The sequence below is a fragment of the Patella vulgata genome, chromosome 4 (assembly GCF_932274485.2).
Source record: "Patella vulgata chromosome 4, xgPatVulg1.2, whole genome shotgun sequence".
Taxonomy (NCBI): Eukaryota; Metazoa; Mollusca; class Gastropoda; family Patellidae; genus Patella; species Patella vulgata.
In genome coordinates, this window is record NC_065882.2 from 2,047,778 (window position 1) to 2,073,109 (window position 25,332).

General features: G+C 38.8%; 1 protein-coding gene across 1 annotated transcript in view; it reads right to left on the minus strand.

The window, feature by feature from the left end:
• LOC126819717 (neuropeptide receptor 15) overlaps positions 1-25,332 on the minus strand; it is a 44,076-nt gene that overhangs the window by 2,804 nt on the left and 15,940 nt on the right. Inside the window, exon 2 of the mRNA XM_050547922.1 lies at positions 24,868-25,319. Coding sequence (XP_050403879.1) covers positions 24,868-25,274 — 407 coding nt within the window. The 5' untranslated portion in view covers positions 25,275-25,319. The remainder of the gene's footprint in view (positions 1-24,867; positions 25,320-25,332) is intronic.

The window sequence follows — 25,332 nt, forward strand, 5'->3', positions numbered from 1 at the left end:
TAGGGTTGCCTGCCCACCAACCTTCGTGTGTTTTCGAGCAGACGTCACCTCTCTCTCTCTCTCTCTCTCTCTCTCTCTCTGCCTCTCTCTCCTTGAATGTGACAAGCGGACGTCACCCCCTCTCTCTCTCTCTCTGCCCCCCCCTCTCTCTCTCCAAATAAATCTCCAGTTAATCAAAGAAGATTTTACTGAATGGCAGGCGCGGATCCAGAGGGGGAGGGGGATGCAAACCCCAACCTGCTCAGCTACATAAATTTTTTTGTAAAACAACCTTTTTATGAGAAAAGTGTCATAATTGTGCTTTATCCTTTATCGTCAGATGGTGCGACAGGATTGGCACTCAAAGGTCGAGATAATGATATAGACATATGTGATATCACAATTAATGCTTTGCATGAATAAACTTGAATCACAATGTTATCGTATTAATTGATAATAAAAATTGACGTCAAAGAGGATGATGGATTTCTCTGTTTAAAAAGCTTAATGTGTATGTATATACGCCAAAATGACGATAGAGACCATGTATTTCTCAAAAAATTTCAAGCCGAGGGGGGAGGGAGCGATACATTTTCTCAGGTAACCTGGCAAACCCCCTCCTGCAAAAATTCCTGGATCCGCCCCTGATTGCTAATGATAATTGATTCTACAACATCCGATATCAATTTTAGATCTATTCGTGGCTGCGTCCTGTGACACACACCCACACCCGTCTCCCGACGCCACTGTATACAACAGAATGGCTAGATATATCAAATACCAGGTTGCATTAAAGAGCAACAGATTTCACTCCAGGTCTCTAATCACATTTTCTCTAATTTAATTGAATTATTTTTTTACTTATGGCTTCCTTAAGGGTAGATTAGCTAAGAGTTTAATAAAGAGTTGCTATTCTTGGAATAATTTAAAAATAAATGATAGAAAAAGAAAATATTGAAAATTTCAGTCAAATTACTTTATTCTGAACGGAATTGTCACTGTTGCACGATTGGACTAGAAATAGGCATGAACTGTCTCCGCACCGTCTACGAGAATTGTCGATCATTTTATTGACAGGCGATAACTCCACCAACATATTCTCGATTATCAAGTAACATTCTTAATGGCTACGGTACCCTCGATTGGCAGACCTCTCATCGCCAGTCTCCGGTAGTGACGTCAGTGACTAACGTTAAAAGTTAGCCAGCCATTTATTGATTTAATCATTAAATGGAAGACTGTTTAAATCGAAGCTGTATCTAAACAATCCGAGGGTCTGCAGAGTTGATTTGGAGCTTGACATGTATGCAAGAGCTAAATCTGCCTATTGCAGGTCTTTCTTTAGGCCTGAAATGTTACCTAAACTATTAATTAGACATTAATTAACCTATCCAGACCATAATCAACTCTAGATCGCATCGCTAGCCTGCGATCTTTAGTGGACTATGGGCCGATTTACTGCAAAACTTTCCTTCACGATTTAACGATTAAATGGATAATCGAGACTATGCTGTTTATCGTACTGACTTTAGTAATAATGATCAAGGCTAGCCGGAAATTTCAACCGCTTAGTTCTCCATTCATAGTGGATCAATTTGAATGAAATTTTCAGCAAATTGCCTTTACATTATCTAGTTTTTAACTATTATAGTGAGAACTGCCAACTCGTTATCGAATCTCCCATAATGTATCTTAAGGAAAGACTTGCGATAGGCAGATTTAGCTCTTAAGTAATGTATCTGTTACAGAGATAATAACACAGTCGATTTTTTGTAAAGACGAAATGATTTTTTTTCGCTTTTCTTATTTAAAAGAAGATACATGTATATTTTATCTTATTTTTTATGATTTTTTTAAAATGTGTTTTCCGGGTTGTCTTGATTTTTCATTGCGTCGGGTTTTTATTTGGTTTTTTTTGCTTTCATCGTTTTTTTTATTTTATTTTTTATCTTATTTTTTATGATTTTTTTAAAATGTGTTTTCCGGGTTGTCTTGATTTTTCATTGCGTCGGGTTTTTATTTGTTTTTTTTTTGCTTTCATCTTTTTTTTATTTTATTTCTTATGATTTTTTTAAAATGTTTTCCGGGGTTGTCTTTAAAGTGCGTTTTCTATTGCGTCGTTTTGTTTCTTTTGTTGCGTGATTTGTTTTTAATCCTAACACTTTTTATGTTATTTTTTCCATAAGGGGGTGGCTAAGTGGGTAAGACGCTGACTCACTAGCCGCGAGGTCCGGTGTTCGATCCCTGCATGGGCCGAGAAAGTTCATCCATATTTTCTGGCGTGGTTCTCCCTTGTTACTGATGCAGGACGGGGGGCCTGACAAGGACAGCTGTCTAGTCGTTCGGATGGACAAAAAAACCGAGGTCCCGTGTACGCATTGGCGTGCACGTAAAAGATCACTTGGAATTCGATATAAGAGTAGGCCGTAGTGCACCCTGTATGGCATAGTCCAGTTCGGAGAAGAACAGAAGGACGTAAAACCCCACTTCATTTCATTTCATTTTTCCATGAGGGATAAACCACAGGTATTAAAATGATGCTGGAGCAAGTAAAACACACACTCTATATTAAAATCCGATGTTTGGCGGATTATTTCTTACGGTGATTCTTGTTCGTACGTGTTTAACGTCCACTATCCACAAATTGCAAACGACACGATTCCACCTACATTCAGTCAGGAATGACCCCTCTCCCTCTCCTCTCTCTAAACACCATATTCCCAGTGAATTGTATAAGTATTATATCAATTACACCATAAAGACATCAAAGAAATTGAAATAACACGATCAGGCGAATCAAAGAATAAGTATGGGCATAACTTGTAAACAGAATAAGCTGCATGAATAAAACCATGCCGAGGATTTATAAATAAATACGTCTAATAATTCGCCTTGGATCAATCATATTATGACATAGGACAATACTTTATGAGTAAAGATTCTTTTTAATGTCCATGGCCTTGAGAGAGAACGATCCACAAGTTGTTTGGTTGTGTGTCCGTGTGTAGGCGAAATTAGAATGGATATCTTTATTACGGTTAGCGCTAAATCCAGGTCCTATTTATATTTCCAACAGTGGTTTCATCGGCCTATTGTATAACCATGAATAATTTATAACTTTAACAACCTATCTTGCCGAACAATTTTCAGTTTTATGTTATTCAAGTTCAGCATTCTACACTGGTTCTAGACAAAAGATAATTTAGGAAGACATGTTACTGTTTATAAGTCCGTTATAGCGTATCTACGTTATCATTTTAATTATTATTCAATCAGAAACTGACTGCAGACACAGTTAGTGCTAAATGATAAGGCCAGCTCATCTTTTCGTCATAGGTCATGAGATGTAAACAACGCTAGCGCTAATCCCAACCCTAACCCTAACCCTGGACCTAGTCCCAATGCTTACTCTAACCCTTACCTACAATCACGTGCCTTAACCTTATTTACATATCAACGACCTTGACAAAAATTGAGCTGGCCTTAACAAATAGATTTAGCCCTTTGATTGCGCTATTTTTCAGTTGGCTTCCTATTCTTTCTGCGTGTATGTACGTAGGCGACAATAAAATGGGTGTCTTTAATTACGTTATATGTCAACTTTCAGTTGGCTTCTTTTTTCTACGTGCCATTTATTTTTAAGAATAGTTTTTGGCAAACTAATTGCACGGTTGTCAACAACGTTACAATCGGCCATGAACTATTTTTCTTAAACCCAGAAATGAAATCGTACATATTAAATAAAACATGCGGAAGCCAGATCTGTTCAGTGCAAGGATTTCGAATGAGAGATGCGATGTCAGTAAGCATGACAAAATAGTTAATGGATATTAAGATACATTACCAACAGAATACAAAAACACAAAATTTCTATGGTAGGACTCTACCGACATTTCACTTGAACAAGGGTTTGACTATATACATGTATTTAAAGGGACTATCCCGATTTCAAAAGAGTCTCAAAAATAAAAGTCGGAGTACTTATGAAATTTAAGCGCCAAAATGGTGTATTTACCTTCCCTCAAAATTCCAGCTCAAAATATTGAGTCGTTTGGACGTGAACGTCAAAACTGCTTATCCGGACACGTAACCCTTTTAAGATTTCGTGTCAGTTTTTTCTTTGGGTGACCTGATAATCGATTCCCGTTCCTTGAGAGGTCTATATAGTGAATGACCAATGTGCTCTACTTGATAACGAAAGGTAAATTTCACCTACACATTATTATTATAAAATAAAAGTCTAGTTTTATCCATACACCGCATAATACAGCTTGGGACACCCGTCTCCATTTCAAGATGAAGACGGGCGGGTTTAAGTTGTTTGAAAACGTATCACAAATATTGAGTTAGTTGCTTGGCCCTTAGCTAGAGGAATTTAAGGGATTTTAACACACAATTAAGCAGTTTTATTCTGCAAAAAATATCGGGATTAGCCCTTTAAACATACATTATGCAAGAGCTAAATCTGCCTATCGCAAGTCTTTCTTTAGGCCTTAAATGTTATCTAAATTATTAATTAGACATTAATTAACTTATCCAGACCATAATCAATTCTCGATGGCATGGGGTTTCTCCGATATTAAATAGATTAGAACGGTTCAGCCATATTTTAATAATATAATGGAGGAGCGAGACTTAGCTTCGAACAACCAGTACGGTGGTTGCAATTATTGCACACGTCTTGTCAAACCTTCAAATGCTAATATCTTCGCTCGCAATAAATTAATTTGTATGAAATTTTCAAATTATTCATTTTACATTATCTAGTTTCGAACTATTATAGAAGGAATGGCTAGCTCTTTATCAAAATCTTACATAATGTATCTTTAAATAAACTGATTGTAAATATAGTGTTTTGTTGAAGGGAGGGGGGTTGTATAGGACTAAAATATAGTTTAAAAAACCCCAAAAAAACACAAATATCATGTCATGACAATTAAATGAAATGGAATGGGTATTAATATCCTCCTGGTTAGCGTCTTACTCACTGAGCAATCGCGACAACCAAGATAATGTATTAAGTAACTAGTCATTGAATACAGTACTATACTAGTTATAAACATGGACTCATCTATTGATCGAAAATCAAAACACTCGCTTTATTGGAACACATAATTCAAAAGGAATGTGCAACCAGGCCCGTAACTAGTCCCCCGGTCTGTGAAAACATTGACGACCATTGATATACATTGTCCGTCAAATTCACAGCACCCCTGAGAACACTTCCCGCCCTCCTCTTTGCTCTGAGTTGTTACGGCCATGTGTGCAGCACCCGTCAACTGAAATAACGTTAATTCTCGCGTTATGTGTAGGATAAAGCACGAGACTAATGTTATACTGGGGAAAGAAAAACCGAAGAAAATAACCCGAGGTTTTTTTTCTCAAGTCTTTCTTTCCCCAGCATAACCGAAGTCGAGGACTTTTCTTACTTATAAACCGTCTATGTTTAGATGTACGCAAAATGAGACTATCCCATAATTCCCGTAAGAAAAACCTTATATCATGGTTTTTTTATGGAAAAAACCCTACCCCCTGGAAGAATATCCTGTTACAGGTTTAAAGAAAAACTTTCAAAAGAATAACCCCAAATTTCCCTGCATATATCCAAAGCCACCCCGCCTTTCAGACAAGATCAAAGAGATTTACCGTTACAGGTTTTTATATTTTAGCATAGAGTTCAGAAGGAATGTGGGGAACCTGTCAACTGAAAATAATAACTTTTAATTCTCGTAAACATAATTCGTCTGTATCTCGTCAATTGAAAGGTAAAACTTATATATGGAGAATTTCCTACTCGTCTTTTTTATATCAAAAAATATCAACACAAGTCGATAAAGTAAAAATAAAAAAAACCCAAAAAAAACAAGGCTCTGCCGAGGTTTTTTCTTTTACTTTATCGACGAGTGTGGATTTTGTTTTATATCAAAAAAGACGAGTAGGAGATTTTATTTATCACCCAATCCCTTCTTACATGCACAAAAAATAAATATAATTCTTTGCTATAGATTTCACTTATAGTTAACATGATCACGGCGTAGTTATGCATCATTTTTTGACAGCAATTCAGTGGGGTTTAACATCAAGCAATCTTGTTCAAACAGGGCAAATGATGGCCGGCACACACCATGCAATGTGCCGCTGTAGACATTTTTTCGGACAGTGTCGGTTTTTTTTTCCTCTATAACTTTTATTATAGGCCTAAGTAAGACATGAATTCGCGACCTTTCTCATGACCCAAAAATTATTTTTACTTTCACAAAGGAGGGGGGGGGGTAACTCCCTTTACTTCTGTTTCATAAAACTTCCTCCTGATTGGCTGAATTTGACCAGAAATTTCGAATCTGAAGAATCTCGTCAAGTAAACAAGTCTGTATCTCGTGCAGTTAATGCATTGGCATCTCGTAGACTGAAAGCAACAATATTTTATTGGTTTTTGTTGATGCTATTTCATGAAACAGACTTTCAACAAATTTGAAATCCTAATCTACTTTGCTCTTAATGTAATGCGTAATCCCCCTAAAACCCTACTCTAAACTTATTTAATGAAAGCTTAGTGTCGCGTCCTCAGTTATCAGAAGGTTAAAAGTTCGATTCCGTCCGGTGCGGACACAGAAATGTCCTCGGGATTTTCAAGTAGGGGCTGGGTGGAGATGCGCTATAAGTTGTAAATCAGCTAAGCCGGGGATAAATGAAATGAAATGAAGTGGAGTTTAACGTCCTACTGTTCTGTTCCGACTAGGCTAATGAAAACCGGTATAAACCATACAGTGTGCAATGAGGGAAATTTTGCCCGGGCAGTTGTGCCATGGCATACTCTTATATCGAATTCGCACTGCCAAGTGATATTGTTCTTGCACCCCAATGTATACACGGTGTCTCGGTTTTTCGTGCCATCCGTACGACTAGACAGCTGTCCCTGTCAGGCCGTCCGTCCTGCAACACGTTGGAAAGTTCCGATGAACTTAAGCCGGGGATAATATTCCAATCCTCTTATACATATATATATATATATATATATATATAATATAGTTTTGCTTTAGAATAAACTACATCAAAACATACATATGACCTATTAAATATTATCTCACGATTTCGCGTTAAGCTGTTGTGGTATCAAGCAATCAGAGTTCAGTTCGTGAATATCGCCATTTTGAATTTGCGGATATTTCAAGTTTATCTCTGCTTTTAAGTGTTACTGAGCTAAAAAGAGTTCGGATTACGTTGTTTGAACTGTATAATTTGATTAAAAATAAAACATATTTAATTAAAATGAATATATGATTTATTACAAATATTGCAGTTTCTGGCGAGTCGAAGAACCAGTAAGAGTTTCTGATTTGTAGTTATTGCTCTACACATGTGTTACTACACTCGCTTGAAAACGTAGGGAGGGGGTATGGGACGAATGGTTCGCATGTGCGCATTGTGTCATAAGGACATTAAGTCAACTGGCGAGGTTTCGATTCCCCGGTTGTACATGGCAAGGATTAGGGTCGCCTGTCCAACCTCGTGAGTTTTCTCCGGGTCCTCCGGTTTCTTCCCACTGCCAAAGACCCATATGCACAAGCGCATTATTGAAATAAAATTGAACCATGTGTTAGGCCGGAAATGACCTGGTTCGTGTCGAATGGACATTAAACCCCATTTCTCCCTATCCCTTGAAGACGCCGAGAAAATACTCTTCGACACGTCGCCAAAACAAATCAGTAATGGTTCTAATCTCGCCAGTTACTAAATGTCCCTAAAGGATTAAAGTTATCAATGTCCTCAACGCTATCAGTCCCTATGTCTCTAATGATTAAATCTATCACTCTTATTCAATGTCGCCAAAGCTATCAACGATAAACCCCAATTTCATTTATTTTCTTTTATTCAATCTAGTTTTAAAATCAAATCTGTTTTTAAGTTCCTATAGACGTTAAGACTATTTTATTTTTATTTTATTCAATCTAGTTTTAAAATTATTTCAAAGGGACAATAACACTCTTGCTGGCTTGACAGCTCCAGAAAATAAAAAAATAGCCTTATTCTAAGTACTAGATGTGTTAGTGTCCTACCTGGTGTGTAAATTATCCATTAAATCCTATTTTACTTGTCCAAAGGGTTCAAAAATATTTTTAAATCCAAGTCACATTTGAAAAGCTTTACGTCAGGCTTTTCAAATCATTTAGTTGAATTTTTCCAATTTTTTAAATTAGGTGTGTTAAGATGAAATTTGTATCATCAATTAATTGGAATATTGTAAAATAGTGCAATTTGTTGACCAGAATAAAGATTGGGACAGATTATTCAGTTACAACAAGAGTGGTATTGAGCCTTTAATTTGGTCTGTTTTTAAGTTCCTATATAAACGTGAAGTGGGCGAAGACTGTTTTTCAAACTCGACTCGACAGTCCTTTTCATAATTAATCAAATATTGAATTAAGCATTTACACCAAGTGAGTTGGGGCTATTTACAAGCCACAGGGGTTTACTTAACACATACCCCAACGATTTTATTGAACGATTCCTGAAAGGACAATATTTGCTAACTTTGAGCCGTTATCAAAAATCTATAACGTTGTGTCCGTATATATTGTTACAAAACCTTGTTCTGTTGGGTGTCTTGTATCTTGAATATCAAACTAAGTCATCTCCATTCTACCCTGATTTAACATTCGGTTCGTGTTATCTCCACCAATTATAGGATATCCCTCTGTCTCGCATCACATTAATGATGTTCTCGGCTTGCGTACGTTCATATGAACCTACAGTATATATTGAACCACATATGTCATTCCAATGCGAACGTGACCTCGAGGTTATCAATCATATCTGTATAAAGCCAAGTTCATCCTCAGGTTGATTTATCTCCCCTTTGACCCATAAACCGTGAGACTGGAGTTTCTCATTAAAGCCACTGATCTTCATTTGCATATATTGTTTCAATTAAGAAAAGAGAGAAAGAGAGAGAGAGAGAGAGAGAGAGAGAGAGAGAGAGAGAGAGAGATAGGTGGGGTTTAACGTCCACTCGACACAAACTAGGTCATTTCCGGACTAACATATGGTTCAATTTTATTTCAATAATTCGCTTGCACGTAGGGGTCTTTAGCAGTGATAGAAAACCGGAAGACCCAGAGAAAACCCACGAGGGTGGACAGGCGACGCTACTCCTTGTCACGCACAACAGGGGAATCAGAACCACGCCAGTTGACTCAACGACAGACCTTCATTTTTAGAATGATTTTCCTTTTAGAGATTTAACTTTCACGATATTGTAGATTACAACAGGGTCCCATTTTAAATCAAACATGGCGGCAGAAAACGGTAATAATCCAACCCAGTAACCCCCTCTCCCCGCCGGTAAAAATCCCCCTGGTCAAAATCCCACACTGGTAATAATCCCCTAAGTAAAATATTCCTTGTTTTGGAGAAAGTCGACACCCCCCCCCCCCCATTTCGGAAAGTATTTAAAACAAATCATAAAATTTATTAAGGGGGGGGGGATCTACTTTCGAAAAGGATGGTATTTTTATTGGTGAGATTATTACCTACATTCGCCGAAAACGGGTTCAGTTCTTATTCAAACTACCTATATAGCCCAGTTCAAGCGTTTGTCAAAAAGTGAATTATTCTGTGGACATATCGACCTTATCGACCAAGATATTACTCGCCGAACACGTGATTTTAAATAATATGCGTATATCAAAGATTTAGCACAAGAACAAATATTCGCTGATAACCATGATAAGCTCCAACCCCTATATTAAATCTCCACTATAATTGATAGTTTCGTTTTTATTGATTTAGGTCTTGACTCTACCGATGTTCATTATTATAGTTATTTTCTATGCATCCACAGAATAAATACCACTCTTTGTGAGCTCTTTGTGAGTTCTTTGAAAACGTTGAAACGAATCGACTGATACACAGATAGAGTTTAATCTGCTGATGTATTAAAGTACATCTGAATTGTGATATGTGTCAAATATCGGGAGTCTCCGTGGCTGAGAAAGTAAGGACCTGGGCCCAGTTTCTCAAACTTTTTACTAAAGATAAAATCCAATTTTAGTAGATATTTCAATTTTGATTGGCTAAGCACTAAAATCAATCTAATATTATCCAATCAAAATACAAAAATTTGGATTTTATCTTGGTTAAAATTTCGTGAAACAGGCCCCAGGTTCGCTAATCAGGGGGCTCCAAGAGAGGGGGAGAGAGAGGGAGAGGTAGAGAGAGAGGGAGAGAGAGAGAGAGAGATTTCGGGACTAACATATCGTTTAATTTTATTTCAACCCCATTTCTCTCTCTCTTTCCCAGTGTTTAGCCGTTGACTTATTAAAATAAGAGTAACCCATATTGCCGCCGCTCTGGCCAAATTGCTCATTATGTCACACCCATTGTGGTATGCCGTCTTTGTTATGCAGACAAGTAGAGCGTTAAATCCATTTCATTTGATTTCATGCCCCTGCAACTACGGTGGTTTAAATTATAGAACCCAATTCCCGCTAGCATTCACCTGATGAACTAAGACAGTTGAACGAGTGAATCATACAACATATTAACCTATTTCTTTCTCATTTGGATTTATTTTTGGTCTATTCTAGTCCGAACTAACAACTTCTTTATAAGGTTTCTCTTGTCTTTATTACATTTCATTTCATTTTATTTTGTTGGTCTGCTCTACAAGGTCATTTAAACACGTGCGTCTTATAGACAATATTATTGTCAGAAGTGTGTTTTGAAACTATTAAAGTTCGCCCGTCTTGTTAAAATCATGAGTTCTATCAAACCCGCTGTGTTAATGTGGTCATTGAGGATAGTTTCAATTCCCAGTATTATATTAGATGGCCATGGTGGCTTGGTGGTGGTCGAGTTAAGTAACTTTAAATTTTCGCTAAATAAGTGAAGTATTATTTGATTGTAACTGAGCGGGTTAAGAAGAGAGAGAGAGAGAGAGAGAGACGGGGGTAGAGAGAGAGAGAGAGAGAGAGATAGAGGGGGTAGAGAGAGGGAGAGGGAGAGAGAGAGAGAGAGAGGGGGAGAGAGAGAGATAGAGGGGGGTAGAGAGAGAGAGAGAGATAGAGGGGGTAGAGAGATAGAGAGGGAGAGGGAGAGAGAGAGAGAGAGAGGGGGAGAGAGAGAGAGATAGAGGGGTAGAGAGAGAGGGAGGGAGAGAGAGAGAGAGAGAGAGGTGGGGTTAACGTCCACTCGACACAAACTAGGACATTTCGGGACTAATACCTTTCGAATTGATTTCAATAATTAGCTTGTGTGTAGGGGTCTTTAACAGTGGTAGTAAACCGGAGGACCGGGAGAAAAAAACACGAAGTTGGACAGGCGACCCTACTCCTCGTCACGTACAACCATGGAATCGAAACCACGCCAGATAACTCAATGACAGAACATATATTACAACGCGCACTTGCTAACCATTCGGGTTAAGAATAACAGTCGTGACATGAATGGAAACAATAACCATGACATGAATAGAAAAATAACTTTTTGACATCAATAGTGAAAATAGCTGTGACTTGAACAGGGAAAAACGGCCGTGACCTGAATAAGAAGAATAACATCTTGAATCCCATGAGTTACAGCAGGTTATAAGTAGCCCCGTTCTTGACAAGGACACATCCACTCGAGAATTAAATATCTTGTCACACAACTCAATATGAGAGGAATATAATAATCACTCTGACCTCATCCATCACGGACATAATCCCACCAGATTTAACCAGATTTTCAGAAATAAAATTCTATTGAAATAATTATGAATGAGCGGTACATGAGTAAAACACCGCCATTTTGTAACCTTTCGTTCTCTATCAATACGTTTGGTCGATATCAATTAATCATAAATATAACATCCCATGTAGAATTACATGTGTATTCTGGTACGGTCTAAATGGTACCATTGCTAGACATATTCTAGTACGGTCTAAATGTAGGACAGTAACTAATTAAAGCAACTGTGCGTGGTTTGTATTTGTCGGAAATATCAAGTGTCTCACAGTTTAAACATACATTATAGTGATGTTAAACATACATTATAGTGATGTTAAACATACATTATGCTAGAGCTAAATCTGCCTATTGCTGGTCTTTCTTTAGGCCTGAAATATTATCTAAATTATTAATTAGACATTAATTAACTTATCCAGACCACAATCAACTCTCGATGTCATCTTATGTATCTAATGCTCTACGCTCATTGATGTTTAAATCCAGAAATGGATAATCGAGACTATGTTTGTTTTATCGTACCGACTTTAGTAATGATGGTCGAGGCTTGGCTTAAAATTCAAAAGCTAATTTCTCCATTCATAGTAAAGCAATTTGACTTATATTTTCAAAACATCTTCTATTTACGTTATCTATTTTTTAACTAGCATATAGCGAGAACAGTCAACCCCTTATCTAATCTCCGATAATGTATCTTTAATCGACGGTAATATGAACTCAAATTAATTCTTTTTCGCTCAAATTTCCCACGACGACATTAATTACATAGACATAATTTTCTAGAATAGTAAATTAATTACAAATATTATTAGCAATATAGTCGTAGAGTCAGACATTATGGTCTAGGATAGTACCAGTAATATTGAAATGAAATGAAATGGGGTTTAAAGTTCCACTGTTCTGCTCCGAACTGGGCTAATGAAGACGCGCACTGCTATGAAGGAAATTTTGCCCGGAGAGCGGCACTACGGCCTATTCTTATGTACTTGTCAGGCCCTCCGTCCTGCATCACTGACAACTTTCTCGGCCAATGCAGGGATCGAACACCCGACCTCCGGGCTAGCGAGTCAGCGCCTTAGCCACTTAGCCAGCGTGACTCCCCCCCCCCCCCACACACACACACCAGTAATATTGTCTGACATTATATACGAGGATGGTCCAGAGACTCGTATATAGTACCAGTAATATTGTCTGACATTATATTCTAGTGGGGGATTGGATGGCTGAATGGTGAGCGTGTGCGCACTGTATCATAAAGTCTGTCATTAAGTCAACTGGCGTGGTTTCGATTCCCCGGATGTACGTGACAAGGAGTAGGGTCGCCTGTCCAACCTCGTGATTTTTCTCCGGGTCCTCCGGTTTCCTCCCACTGATAAAGACCCCTACGCTCAAGCGAATTATTGAAATAAAATTAAACCATATGTTAGTCCCGAAATGACCTAGTTTGTGTCGAGTGGACGTTAAACCAATTTTCTCTCTCTCTCTCTCTCTCTCTCTCTCTATATATATATATATATATATATATTCTAGTGTGGTCTAAATGCTGGATAGTAACTAATTAGTTACAATGATCAGTAGTAATATAGTCTAGTGTATGAGTAGGATTAGTGGGATATTGAGTAGTATTATTGAAGTATGGTGAAACACCACTGTATCTATCGATTGCTCGCTTGCATCCATTTGTCACATTTAAGGGTGCTTACTTTACCGTGATGAGAATATCTACAGATTTTGAAAGCATTTTCACGGATTCTGACCAGTTGTTGATAATAAGAGTGTTAACTGAGGTTATGAGATGATTACCTACATTAGGGGAAGAGTTTATCTCCATCTTTGGGAGCCACGGTGGCTAAGTGGGTAAGACGCTGGCTCTCTAGCCTGGAGGTCGGGGGTTCGATCCTTGCATTGGCCAAGAAGGTTCATCCAGATTTTCCGGCGTGGTTTCCCTCTTGTCAGTGATGCCGGACGGAGGGCCTGACAAGGAGAGCTATCTAGTCGGTCATATGGGACGAAAAATCGAGGTCCCGTGTACACATTGGCATGACAGTTGAAATTCGATATAAGAGTAGGCCGTAGTGCCGCTGTCCGAGCATGTCTGTCTTCATTAGCCCAGTTCGGAAGCAGAACAGTAGTACGTTAAACCCCATTTCATTTCATTTCATTTATCGCCAACTCAGCGAGGGCCGAATGGTTAGCGCGTGCACGTTGTATCATACGATTTGTCATTGAGTCAACTCGCGTGGTTTCGATAACCCGGGTCATGGTGACAAAGAGTAGGGTCGTCTGTCCAACCTCGTGAGTTTTCTCCGGGTCCTCCGGTTTCCCCCCACTGCCAAAGACCCCTACGCGCAACCGAATTATTGCAATAAAATTGAACCATGTGTTAGTTCCGAAATTACCTAGTTTGTGTCGAGTGGACGTTGTGTCGGATGGCGGTTGATGGCCGAATGGTTAGTGCATAAGGTATGTCATTGAGTCAACTGGCGTGGTTTCGATTCTCCGGTAAGGAGTAGGGATGCCTATCCAACCTCGTGAGTTTTCGCCGAGTCCTCCGGTTTCCTCCCATTGCTAAAGATCCCTACGTCGAAGCGAATTATTGAAATAAAATTGAACCATATGTTAGTCCCGAAATGAACTAATGAAATTTGAGTAAAAACGGAAACGAATGAATGTAAATCCGATTTTATACATTCATATTACATTATTATATGCGTTGGGACCCATTTGTGTCAATTTCTAGATCCCAAATATTAGAGATTTAGCTCCTTTAATATGAGATCATTTTGTTCTGGTAATAGAGCGGAGTATATCATTAACGCTGTCTAGAGGTGACGGAAATTGAATAAATAACAATTATCAACCTTTGTGTTAAACAAGTTCGTGGCCTCAGAAGGCAGAAAGGGTCGACAGTAGGAATACATCTCTCTCTCTCTCTCTCTCTCTCTTTCTCTCTCTCTTTCTCGTTTGTAAAATGGGTCGTAGGAACGTGACACAGCCAATTCGTAGACTTCGGCTAAAAGTAGGGGTGGATTGAACAAAATAAGCACGCACCAGGGCAGCATGAGGAGGAGCGGACAGTACGACAAAATGTCTGCTTTGTTAGATGATGAATTCAAAACATCTAATTTAAAAATTAATTAAGAACGTTTAATTAGTTTGTCATTGTTTTTGGTCTTTGGGATGAAAAATCAGATCTGGTTGAATGGTTAATTTTTCTACGCCAGTATCGGACTAAGGAAGACGGACATACGCCATACTGTGTAATTTTGCTCAGACAATGACCTTTGCGCCTTTGAAGATCAACTTTTACTATGACACTACTTTCAGAACCAAAAATAACCATCTAGTTTAACTTACATCGGAATACCACTGACCCAACAGATTTTCGAATTCGTTTTTTTAATAACATCTCTAATATCCAATGACGGGAATTTCTTGGACGAAATATTGCTGAAGACCTACTTTTTGTAAATCGCAGTTGCCATTTATTTATAAAGTAACTAATTTACTCAAAACACCGGGATGCGTGTGTCAGCATCATGGGTCCATTATAGACATATTCAGGGTAGATTTCAGTAACAAAGCAGAAAATGAAAGTAGATTAGCGTATAATCAATAATGTTATTTGAGATATGACAGACCGACATCTGGTGTATTGGAAATATTGGCGACATTATCTCGAGTAATGTAGTAGAAACTGTCGATATTAATAAGAAAACGTGTAAATATGTTGAAAGTTCGTATCAGAGAAAGAGAGAGAGAGCGAGAGAGAGAGAGAGAGAGGGAGAGAGAGAGAGAGGGGTGGGTATGAAATAGGGTTTAACGTCCACTCAACACAAACTAGGTCATTTCGGGACCACCATATGGTTCAATTTTATTTCAATAATTCGCTTGCGCGTAGGGGTTGAACAGGTGACCCTACCAGCGGGGAATCGAAGCCACGTCACTTGATTCAATGGCAGACCTTCTAATCCAGCGCGCACGCTTTAATCATTCGGCCACTAACCCCCTGTGGTTGATATAATTGTCATATTATCAATACCAATATTACCTTATCGCACTTTCATTAAATAAGCGTGAATTAGATAAAGGGCTGACCGCTCTTACCTTACTGTAATCAAAATTAATATATTGAATTTTTTTTTTCAAATTGCTTTATTCTGAGCGATATTATCACTGTTTGAAGTTTTGTCAGAGATTATTTATTATTGTAGAAACGTTACTTGTTAATCGAGACTCAGTCTAGCTTCTCTATTCTAAATTAAATCATTAAACATACATTATGCAAGAGCTAAATCTGTCAATTGCAGGTCTTTCTTTGGGCCTGAAATGTTATCTAAATTATTAATTAGACATTAATTAACTTATCCAGGCCATAATCAACTCTCGATGGCATCGGATTTCTCCGATATTAAACAGATTACAACGGTTCAGCCATATTTTGATTTAAGCTAAAAAAAAATGGAGGAGCGAAACTTAGCTTCGAACAACCAGTACGGTGGTTGAAATTATTACACACGTCCTGTCAAACCTTCAAAGGCTAATATCTTCGTTCGCAATAGAGTAATTTGAATGAAATTTTCAAATTATTCATTTTATATTATCTATTTTCGAACTATTATAGCAAGAATGGTGAGCTCTTTATCTAAATCTTACATAACGTATCATTAAATATCGGACGTATTTCAATCCGTTAACATATGTTCTAGACGGTTGATGATTGGCTTGTCGTGTAAATAAATGTCTAAATAATACTCTATCATTTGAAGCCAAAATAAAAAGCTGTAGTAGACAGATTTAGCTCTTGCATAATCCATCTTTAAGTGGGAGTGATTTAGATAAAGAGCTGACCGTTCTTGCTACTATGTAATATGAATGTATTATTGAAAATTTCGGTCAAATTACTTTAGCCTGCGCGACGTTCTGAATGGCTACTTTTATCGGGTTTCAGACTGCGGGGTTCAGTTAAACTGGTATTACTTTTAATCCAAATAAGAGAGAGAGAGAGAGAGAGAGAGAGAGAGAGAGGGGGATAGAGAGAGAGACAGAGAGAAAGAGAGAGAGAGAGAAAGAGAGAGAGAAAGAGAGAGAGGGGGGAGAGAGATCGGGGAGAGAAGAGAGAGAGAGACAGAGACAGAGACAGAGAGAGGGGTGGGTGAGGGAGAGAGACAGAGACAGACAGAGAGAAAGAGAGAGAGAGAGAGGGAGAGGGAGAGAGAGAGAGAGAGAGATGGGGTTTAACGTCCACAGAGAGAGCGGTCTTAGGGGTCTTTAGCAGTCAACTGGCGTGGTTTTGAATCCCCGGTTGTACGTGACAAGGAGAAGGGTCGCCTGTCCAGCCTCGTGGGTTTTCTCCGGGTCCTCCGGTTTCTACCCACTGCCAAAAACCCCTACGCGCAAGCGGCGCAAGCGAATTATTGAAATTAAAATTAAACAATATGTTAGTCCCGAAATGACCTAGTCTAGTCGAGTAGACGTAAAGCCCATCTCTCTCTCTCTCTCTCTCTCTTTCATGTACTGTATCTGACGCAGTGCAATAAGCATGTTAAGACGAGATAAAAATATTTTTCACACCAAGTTCCATTGCTGTGAAGTAAACTTCCGATTAATCTGCGCAGGTGTCGAACCTTATCAATTTTAAAATCACATCTAAAAAGTCATTTACTCTGTGTAATGTATCTGTTCTATAAATAGTATATTTTTTTCTGATAAACAATATTTTATTTAATCTTATATGATTTTCATGGTTTAAATGCATAAGGGAGGGGGTTTAATATAGGCTTTCCCCGTTCCCCAATCCCTATTCAGATACAAAACTGAATAAAAATACTGTTTATATAAAAAGAGAAATGAAATGAAATGAAATGAAATGGAGTTTAACGTCCTACTGTTCTGCTCCTAACCTGGGCTAATGAAGACGGGCATACGCCATACAGTGTGCTATGAGGGAAATTTTGCCCGGACAGCGGCACTACGGCCTACTCTTATATCGAATTCCAACTGTCAAGGGATCTTTTACGTGCACTCCAATGTGTACACGGGACCTCGGTTTTTCGTCCCATCCGAACGACTAGACAGCTTTCCTTGTCAGCCCCTCCGTCCTGCATCACTGACAAGGGAGAACCACGCCGGAAAATCTGGATGAACTTTCTCGGCCAATGCAGGGATCGAACACCCGACCTCCAGGCTAGCGAGCTAGCGTCTTACCCACTTAGCCACGTGATCCCCCTATAAAAAGAGAGTAACTTGTCAATAATGACGACCGATTAACGACCGTGACTTAATTAGTATCTAGGCGCGTTTATCCATATTCAAAATACAGATGTGACGTCATCCTTTGATGTTGGCGTACCATTATTTCAAATAATGGTACGGAAAAAGTGCCAAGTGTACATTATTTATACTAGTTGAAATATTGGACCCGCGTGACGTATTTCATTGGAATGCACGTGCTGGATACTGCCTGTATTTTCAGTTGTTTAATGGTCGGGGATCATGTGGCTAAGTGGGTAAGACGCTGGCTTGCTAGCCTGGAGGTCGGGTGTTCGATCCCTGCATTGGCCGAGAAAGTTCATCCAGATTTTCCGGCGTGATTTCCCCTTGCCCCCCAGCCCCCCTCCCCCCAGCTCGTACGCCTATGCTACTAAGGGCAGATTACGGGGAAAATTATAGTGTATTGGACCAGTGCGGCGCTACGGCCTACTCTTATATCGAATTCCAACTGCGTAGGCATCTTAACGTGCACGCCAATGTATGACACATGTCCGTCTTCATTAGCCCAGTCGGAACAGAAAACTAGGACCCGGAACCGAACATGACGTCATCGTCGCCATCTTGAAACATAAATCATCGCTCTTTAAAAACAAGCAAGATAATACTATATGGACCCGGAACCGGACATGACGCCATCGCCGCCATCTTGAAACTGTGATGTCATTTCAACCTTTTTTTCTCGAAGAGCACCGCTCCCAAGAAGAAATGAGACGCGTAGCGTTAGTTCCTGGTAAAATAAGAAAAACCTATTTACGTAGGAAATACGTCAGCGTTGATTTGATCTTCCGATGACTTCCAAATAGATCACTTTTATGAGATTCCGTCGGAGCAGAACGGTAGGACGTTGAACCCCGTTTCATTTCATTTATATAAATAAAATAAAACCAAGTACGAACAATCCAAACCATTAGACAAAATTCGAAGTCCTGAAAAACAGTATAAGCAAAATAGTGCAATCAGCGAATAGACTGTTCACCGTGTATGAGATTCCCGCCTGTAGATGTATAATGTTTACAGATATGAAAAGTCAAATTTCCTTGAAAAGTCAAATTTCCTTGTCGACCTGTTGCGATATCATTCCATACCGCTGATGTATTATGTTACAAATAATTGGGTGTAATTATGTTATTTTATCAATTTTCTTCTCCAGACATTTTTAAATCTCTGATGTGTTTTCTATTAGTGAAGTTGATGAGAGGGCGTGGCACCCCAACAGCCGGACTATTGTCTAACAGGAAGATGATCAATACTGTTGATTGGTAGTTGTTAGCGTGTGGTTTTTTTTATTTATTAAATATGTCGTGCTAGAGTGATGTATGACTAGTACATAGTCGAAGTTTTTATTAGAATGGCGTCTAAGAGTGTCGGTGGTCTAATCTAAATTTCTAGACCCTATATTCCTAATGTATGAAGCGGCATTGAAGCCTTCAAACGACAAACGGACAGCAATTTGGCAGTCAAAACTGCTCGCATTTGCTTTATATGGAAGCTATGGAACTTACATTTTCATAGTGGCTACGCTATGTATGTAGGAAGGTCGTGGATAAAATGGCAGGTTCTTTGCATCAATATTAAAGATTTGTAAGCAGTTACTTTTGTCGTAAAAACACGGAATCCGTAAAACGATTGGAAAAACACGAACTGAGACTGCCGACATTTGAATACCACCTTCCTGATTATAGTAAGAAGGTGCTGAACAAATTCCAATGCAATAGTCCTACGAGAAGACTGTTTATCAGTCCGAAGAGTTCAAAAACATGTTCATGTCGATCGACACTGAGGTCAAATTTCAATGCAATAGTCCTACGAGAAGTCTGTTTATCAGTCCGAATAATTCATAAACATGTTCAATTCGATCGACACTGAGGTCATATGTTCGATAAACTGAGGAGGGTTGCATTTCTTTATTGTTGCATGCTAGCAGCCTAAAATTGGCATATAACCTTGCTGTGGAAAGTACAAAGGTACAGTAAAAGCTCAAGACAATAGTTCCACGGAAGGGCTGTTTGTTAAGTCAAACAACAGGCTTATTTCAGTCGAATATGACGTGATGAGCGGATTTGTGTCACTCAACTAAGGAGGGCTGCATCTCATTTTGGCTGAAGCTATGAACATGAAATTTGCCAACCACCTGCCCACAAATTACACAAAGTGACCCTGCAAATGTCAGGTTCATAGCTTCAGCCAAAATGAAATGCAAGCAAATTCATTTGAGTGAGAAAAAACACACGCTCCAAATAGGTCGGTTTCCATTGAAGAATGCCCTTTTATGCTTATCACAGCCTCTGATATACAATTCTACCTGAGCTAGCAAGCTGAAATGTTAACAGTCCCCCCCCCCCATTTCGGTATGGTTTACTTCCCTTCCAGAAGCTCAGCTATATTATGACAGCTAATAAGAAAACATTGATATAAAATCATTCTACAAATGCCAAAATATATCGAATATATGCTATAGTTGTCTATAGTTAAGGTTCTTGTGGATCACTGTGAAACATATCTAGGCGTCAGCTGTTAATGATAGAACGATTCTGTCACGTATTCTTTACCGCGATGGGTCGCGAGCGCCCAGATCTACCTAATGCGCCCCTGTATGTAACCGCGTATCAATTTTGTTTTTAGTGTTTAGTCCAAACTGTTGGACGTTTTCCTGCCTAGTCCGCCAGCCCACCGGTGTTGCCACAACTGACAAGGGCCTTGGCTTCCGACTGTATCAATATATCGTTGACAACTTAGCAATTTCGTGATAGAGAGAATACGATAATGTTCAATTTATTTCAATAATTCGCTTGTGCATAGGGGTATTTAGCAGTGGGAGGAAACCGAACCGGAGGACCCAGAGAAAACCCACGAGTTTGGACAGGCGATACTACTCCTTGTGACGTACAACCGGTAAATTTAAACCACGCCAGTTGATTCAATGACAGACCTTATGAAGCAGCACGCACACGCTAACCATTCGGCCATCCAAACACCCGATTTCGTGATATAAGTATAATACGAACATGACACGTCAAATTTCAGGAATAGTTCGTAGTTATTTAAAGATAAATTATTGGAGATTCGATAACGAGTTGGCAGTTCTCACTTTAATAGTTAAACACTAGATAATGTAAAGGCAATTTGCTGAAAATTTCATTCAAATTGATCCACTATGTACCGAGAACTAAGCGATTGAAATTTCCGCCTAGCCTCGATCATCATTACTAAAGTCAGTACGATAAACAGCATAGTCTCGATTATCAATTTAATCGTTAAATCGTGAAGGAAAGTTATGCAGTAAATCGGTTCATAATCCACAAAAGATCGCAGGCTAGCGATGCCATCTAGAGTTAATTATGGTCTGGATAGGTAAATTAATGTCTAATTAATAATTTAGATAACATTTCAGGCCTAAAGCAAGACCTGCAATAGACAGATTTAGCTCTTGCATAATGTATGTTTAATATTTTTCGTGTCAAATTGACATTCGAGCAAAAAAGGAAAATAACCCCCACATTGAAAATCCAGCAATGGTCATAAATAAAAGCTAGCCGTTTAGAATTTGGAATATTCATTACCACCTGTTCTAAATATAACACCATGATTTGATAGAATCTGTAGAAAGTATAGTTAGTAATTATACCCCAAGCCATTAAAAAGGCAGCATGACAAATAGGTTGTACAGACCTCCATTAACAAGTAATTTGCTGTAATCCATGTGTGGTGAGACGGACGCAGAATACCACAATAACTCATTAAAATAACAGACGCGTGTCCAGCCGGGGAGCGAAGGGTTAGAGGGTCCGGACCCCTTGCCCCCCCCCCACACACTAATATTTATCTCTCCTACTTACATAGGAGTAACGTCGTTTTGACTCACGGCAATCCTAAACATGTAAGTACCTAAATCAGTAGGAATATTGTCTGAAAGACACCCCCCCCCCCGCGCCCGCCCCACTCAGAGTTATGACGCCATAACTGTCATTGTCTCTTCCTTGGACACCCGCTGCTCAAATTCCTAGACACGCATTTGAATAAGTATAAGATTTGACGCAATTTCCGTACATTACTCACACTAATAATGCTGATAAAAATGAACACAGAATCAACGATTAATAATATCTAAAAGTAGACGGATTCGTTTATTAATCACATCTACTAGACTTTAATTATCAATGACAATGAAATGAAATGGGGTTTAACGTCCCACTGTTCTGCTCCGATTGGACTAATGAAGACGAACATACGTCATGCAGTGTGCAATGAGGGCAATTACGTCCGGACAGCGGGGTTACGGCCTCTATTAAACTATTTATTTTGCGCGTTTTCAAGTTTTCTCTATTGAACTATGGTAAGCCCCTCTTTAAACAGGAAAGTGTTTAGCAAACTGATCAGCAGTGAATATTCGCTTGGACGCTACAATCACTGACATAGATGACATCGGTGCGACGTAATGACCGCCCAATATTAAAGATACATTATGTAAGATTTAGATAAAGAGCTAAAATGTAAAATGAATAATTTGAAAATTTCATTTAAATTACTCTATTGCGAGCGAAGATATTAGCCTTTGGAGGTTTGACAAGACGTGTGCAATACTTCAGCCACCGTAGTGGTTGTTCGAAACTAAATCTCGCTCTTCAATTTTTTTTAGATTAAATCAAAATATGGTTGAACTGTTCTAATTTCTTTAATATAGGAGGAATCCGATGCCATCGAGAGTTGATTATGGCCTGGATAAATTAATTAATGTCTAATTAATACTTTCGAAAACATTACAGGCCTAAAGAAAGACCTGCAATAGGTAGATTTAGCTCTTGCATAATGTATGCAAATTAAATCTAGAAGATATTTTTTAAGCATTAGTAGAGTAAAGAAAGGTGTTTGATTTACATCTGGATAAAAAAATAATTTAATGAGTCAATGGTTCTAATGTTATAAGACAGAGAATGAGAAAAAAAATTTTTTTTGTAATTTCACGATTCAGTGATGGTTGCTGTAGACATTATTTATCTGTGGGAATTTTTTGATAATTAAGGAGGCCACAGTCCGACATACTGTGTTTTGTTTGATTAGAGCGAATCCCACTTAACACTGCTGTAATGGAAGCAAATATCTGTTGCAAATTATGACTGCTCAATAGTACGATTAACAATCAATAGCTAACTGCGTAACAATATCATTACGCTTTAAACAGAGCTCCAAATTGGACCAAATATGTTTACATAATGTTACATCATGACTCGCGATTTTATTATTCCCAATTAACCATTGCATAGCAGAATATTGCAGAAAAACTAATTGCGTGACAAACGAGGCTATCAATACAGATACAATGTAAACAATACAGTTTGGAGACGAACAATTCTTTTACCGTTTGTAATAGCTTAAATCACTGTCCAAAGTTTTAGGGGAGACACCAGATTAAACGAAGGGCTGTCATGTTGAAGTACTTGGGATAGATTTGATTGAACGAAAAGAATAGACACTCTCCCTCAAAAGCTCAAGTATTAGAAGCCAATCCAGCAATGGCCAGAGAGGGATTTCTCGGGCCATTGCTTCAGGAATATGTGGTGACTAAGTGGATATGACGCTGGCTCGAGTGTTCGGTCCCTGCATTGGCCGAGAGAGTTCATTGAGACTTTACTACGTAGTTCCGCCTTGTGAGTGAGAGAGAAATGGGGTTTAACGTCCACTCGACACAAACTAGGTCATTTCGGGACTAACATATGGTTTTAATTTTATTTCAATAATTCGCTTGCGCGTAGGGGTCTTTAGCAGTGGGAGGAAACCGGAGGACCTGGAGAAAACCCACGAGGTTGGAGTTCCCCCTTGTCAGTGGCGCAGGATGGAGAGCCCGATAAGGGCAGCTGCCTAGTCCTACGGATGGAACGAAAACTGAGGTCCCGTTTATACATTTGTGTGCACGTAAAAGATGCCTTGGCAGTTTGATTTCAATATGAGTAGGCCATAGTACCGCTACCCGGGCAAAACTTCATTTATTGCACACTATTATGGCGTGTGCCCGTCTTCATTAGCTCAGTCGGGTCAGAACAGTAAGACTGTAAACCTCATTTCATTCCTTTTTTTTTTGGACAATAGAAAAATCAAGTTCATAAACGTTTTGAGATATTCTGGTGTGTTTGTTTTAGGAAGGATATGTTTTATTAATCACACTCTTTATATTGCGGCAAATAACATTCCGCTTGTGTACGATTCCATAACTTCACACTGTCAAACGCAGTGTAGTGTTGTTATCCTGGCAGACGATTTAGCCCTGCCTCCTAGAAACGACTTCCCTGTGTTGATTCATATAAGATCATTTGTTCTGGTATTAGACAGGATTATATCATTAACGCTGTCTAGAGGTGACGGAAATTGAATAAATAACAATTATCAATCTTTGTGTTAAACAAGTTCGTGAGAGAGAGAGAGAGAGAGAGAGAGAGAGAGAGGGAGAGAGATGGGGTTTAACGTCCACTCGACACAAACTAGGTCATTTCGGGACTAACATATGGTTTTAATTTTATTTCAATAATTCGCTTGCGCGTAAGGTTATTTAGGAGTGGGAGGAAAACGGAGGACCCGGAGAAAACCCACGAGGTTGGACAAGCGTCCATATTCCTGGTCATGTACAACCGTGGAATCAAAACCCCGCCAGTTGACTCAATGACTGACCTTATGATACAGCGCACACGCGCTAACCATTCAGTCACCTAAACCCCTAGAGCGAGATAAAGACAGGGAGATGTGAAATGAAATGGGAGTTTAACGTCCTACTTTTCTGGGCTAATGAAGATGGACATATGCCATGCAGTGTGCTATGAGGAGAATTTTGCCAGGATAGGGTCGCTACGGCCTACTTTTATTTTATACATATAATATATAGTATAGATGGCATCGACTTACCTTTCAATACAAATAGCCACCAATGTTAAAACTGAAGCATACAGACTGGTAACCAATACATAACGATTAGCTTTACACGAGATGACATCCAATATCCAACCTTTATTTAACATAAATTGTATTATTTCCGGTACTCCGAATACCATGATGAGAATATCAGCAAAAGCCAGGTTCGTTATAAGTAAATTCGTAGCCGAGGCTCGCATCTTTTTATCGTGCATCACTGCGTACATCACTAAACAATTACCCACAATGCCAATTATACCAATGACAAAAAATAAAAAACTGAAACATATCACTTCCGGTAGATCCGCAGCACTTGACGGCACTGATTGTTTTGTACCGGATATGTTTGTCATATTTTCAACCTCCATCTTTGATAGGTTCTCAAGGGTAATTAAATCCATGTGATGTTTTGTCGAAGAAACGATGTGGCTTTTTCTCAGAAAACCCTGCAAAAAGAAA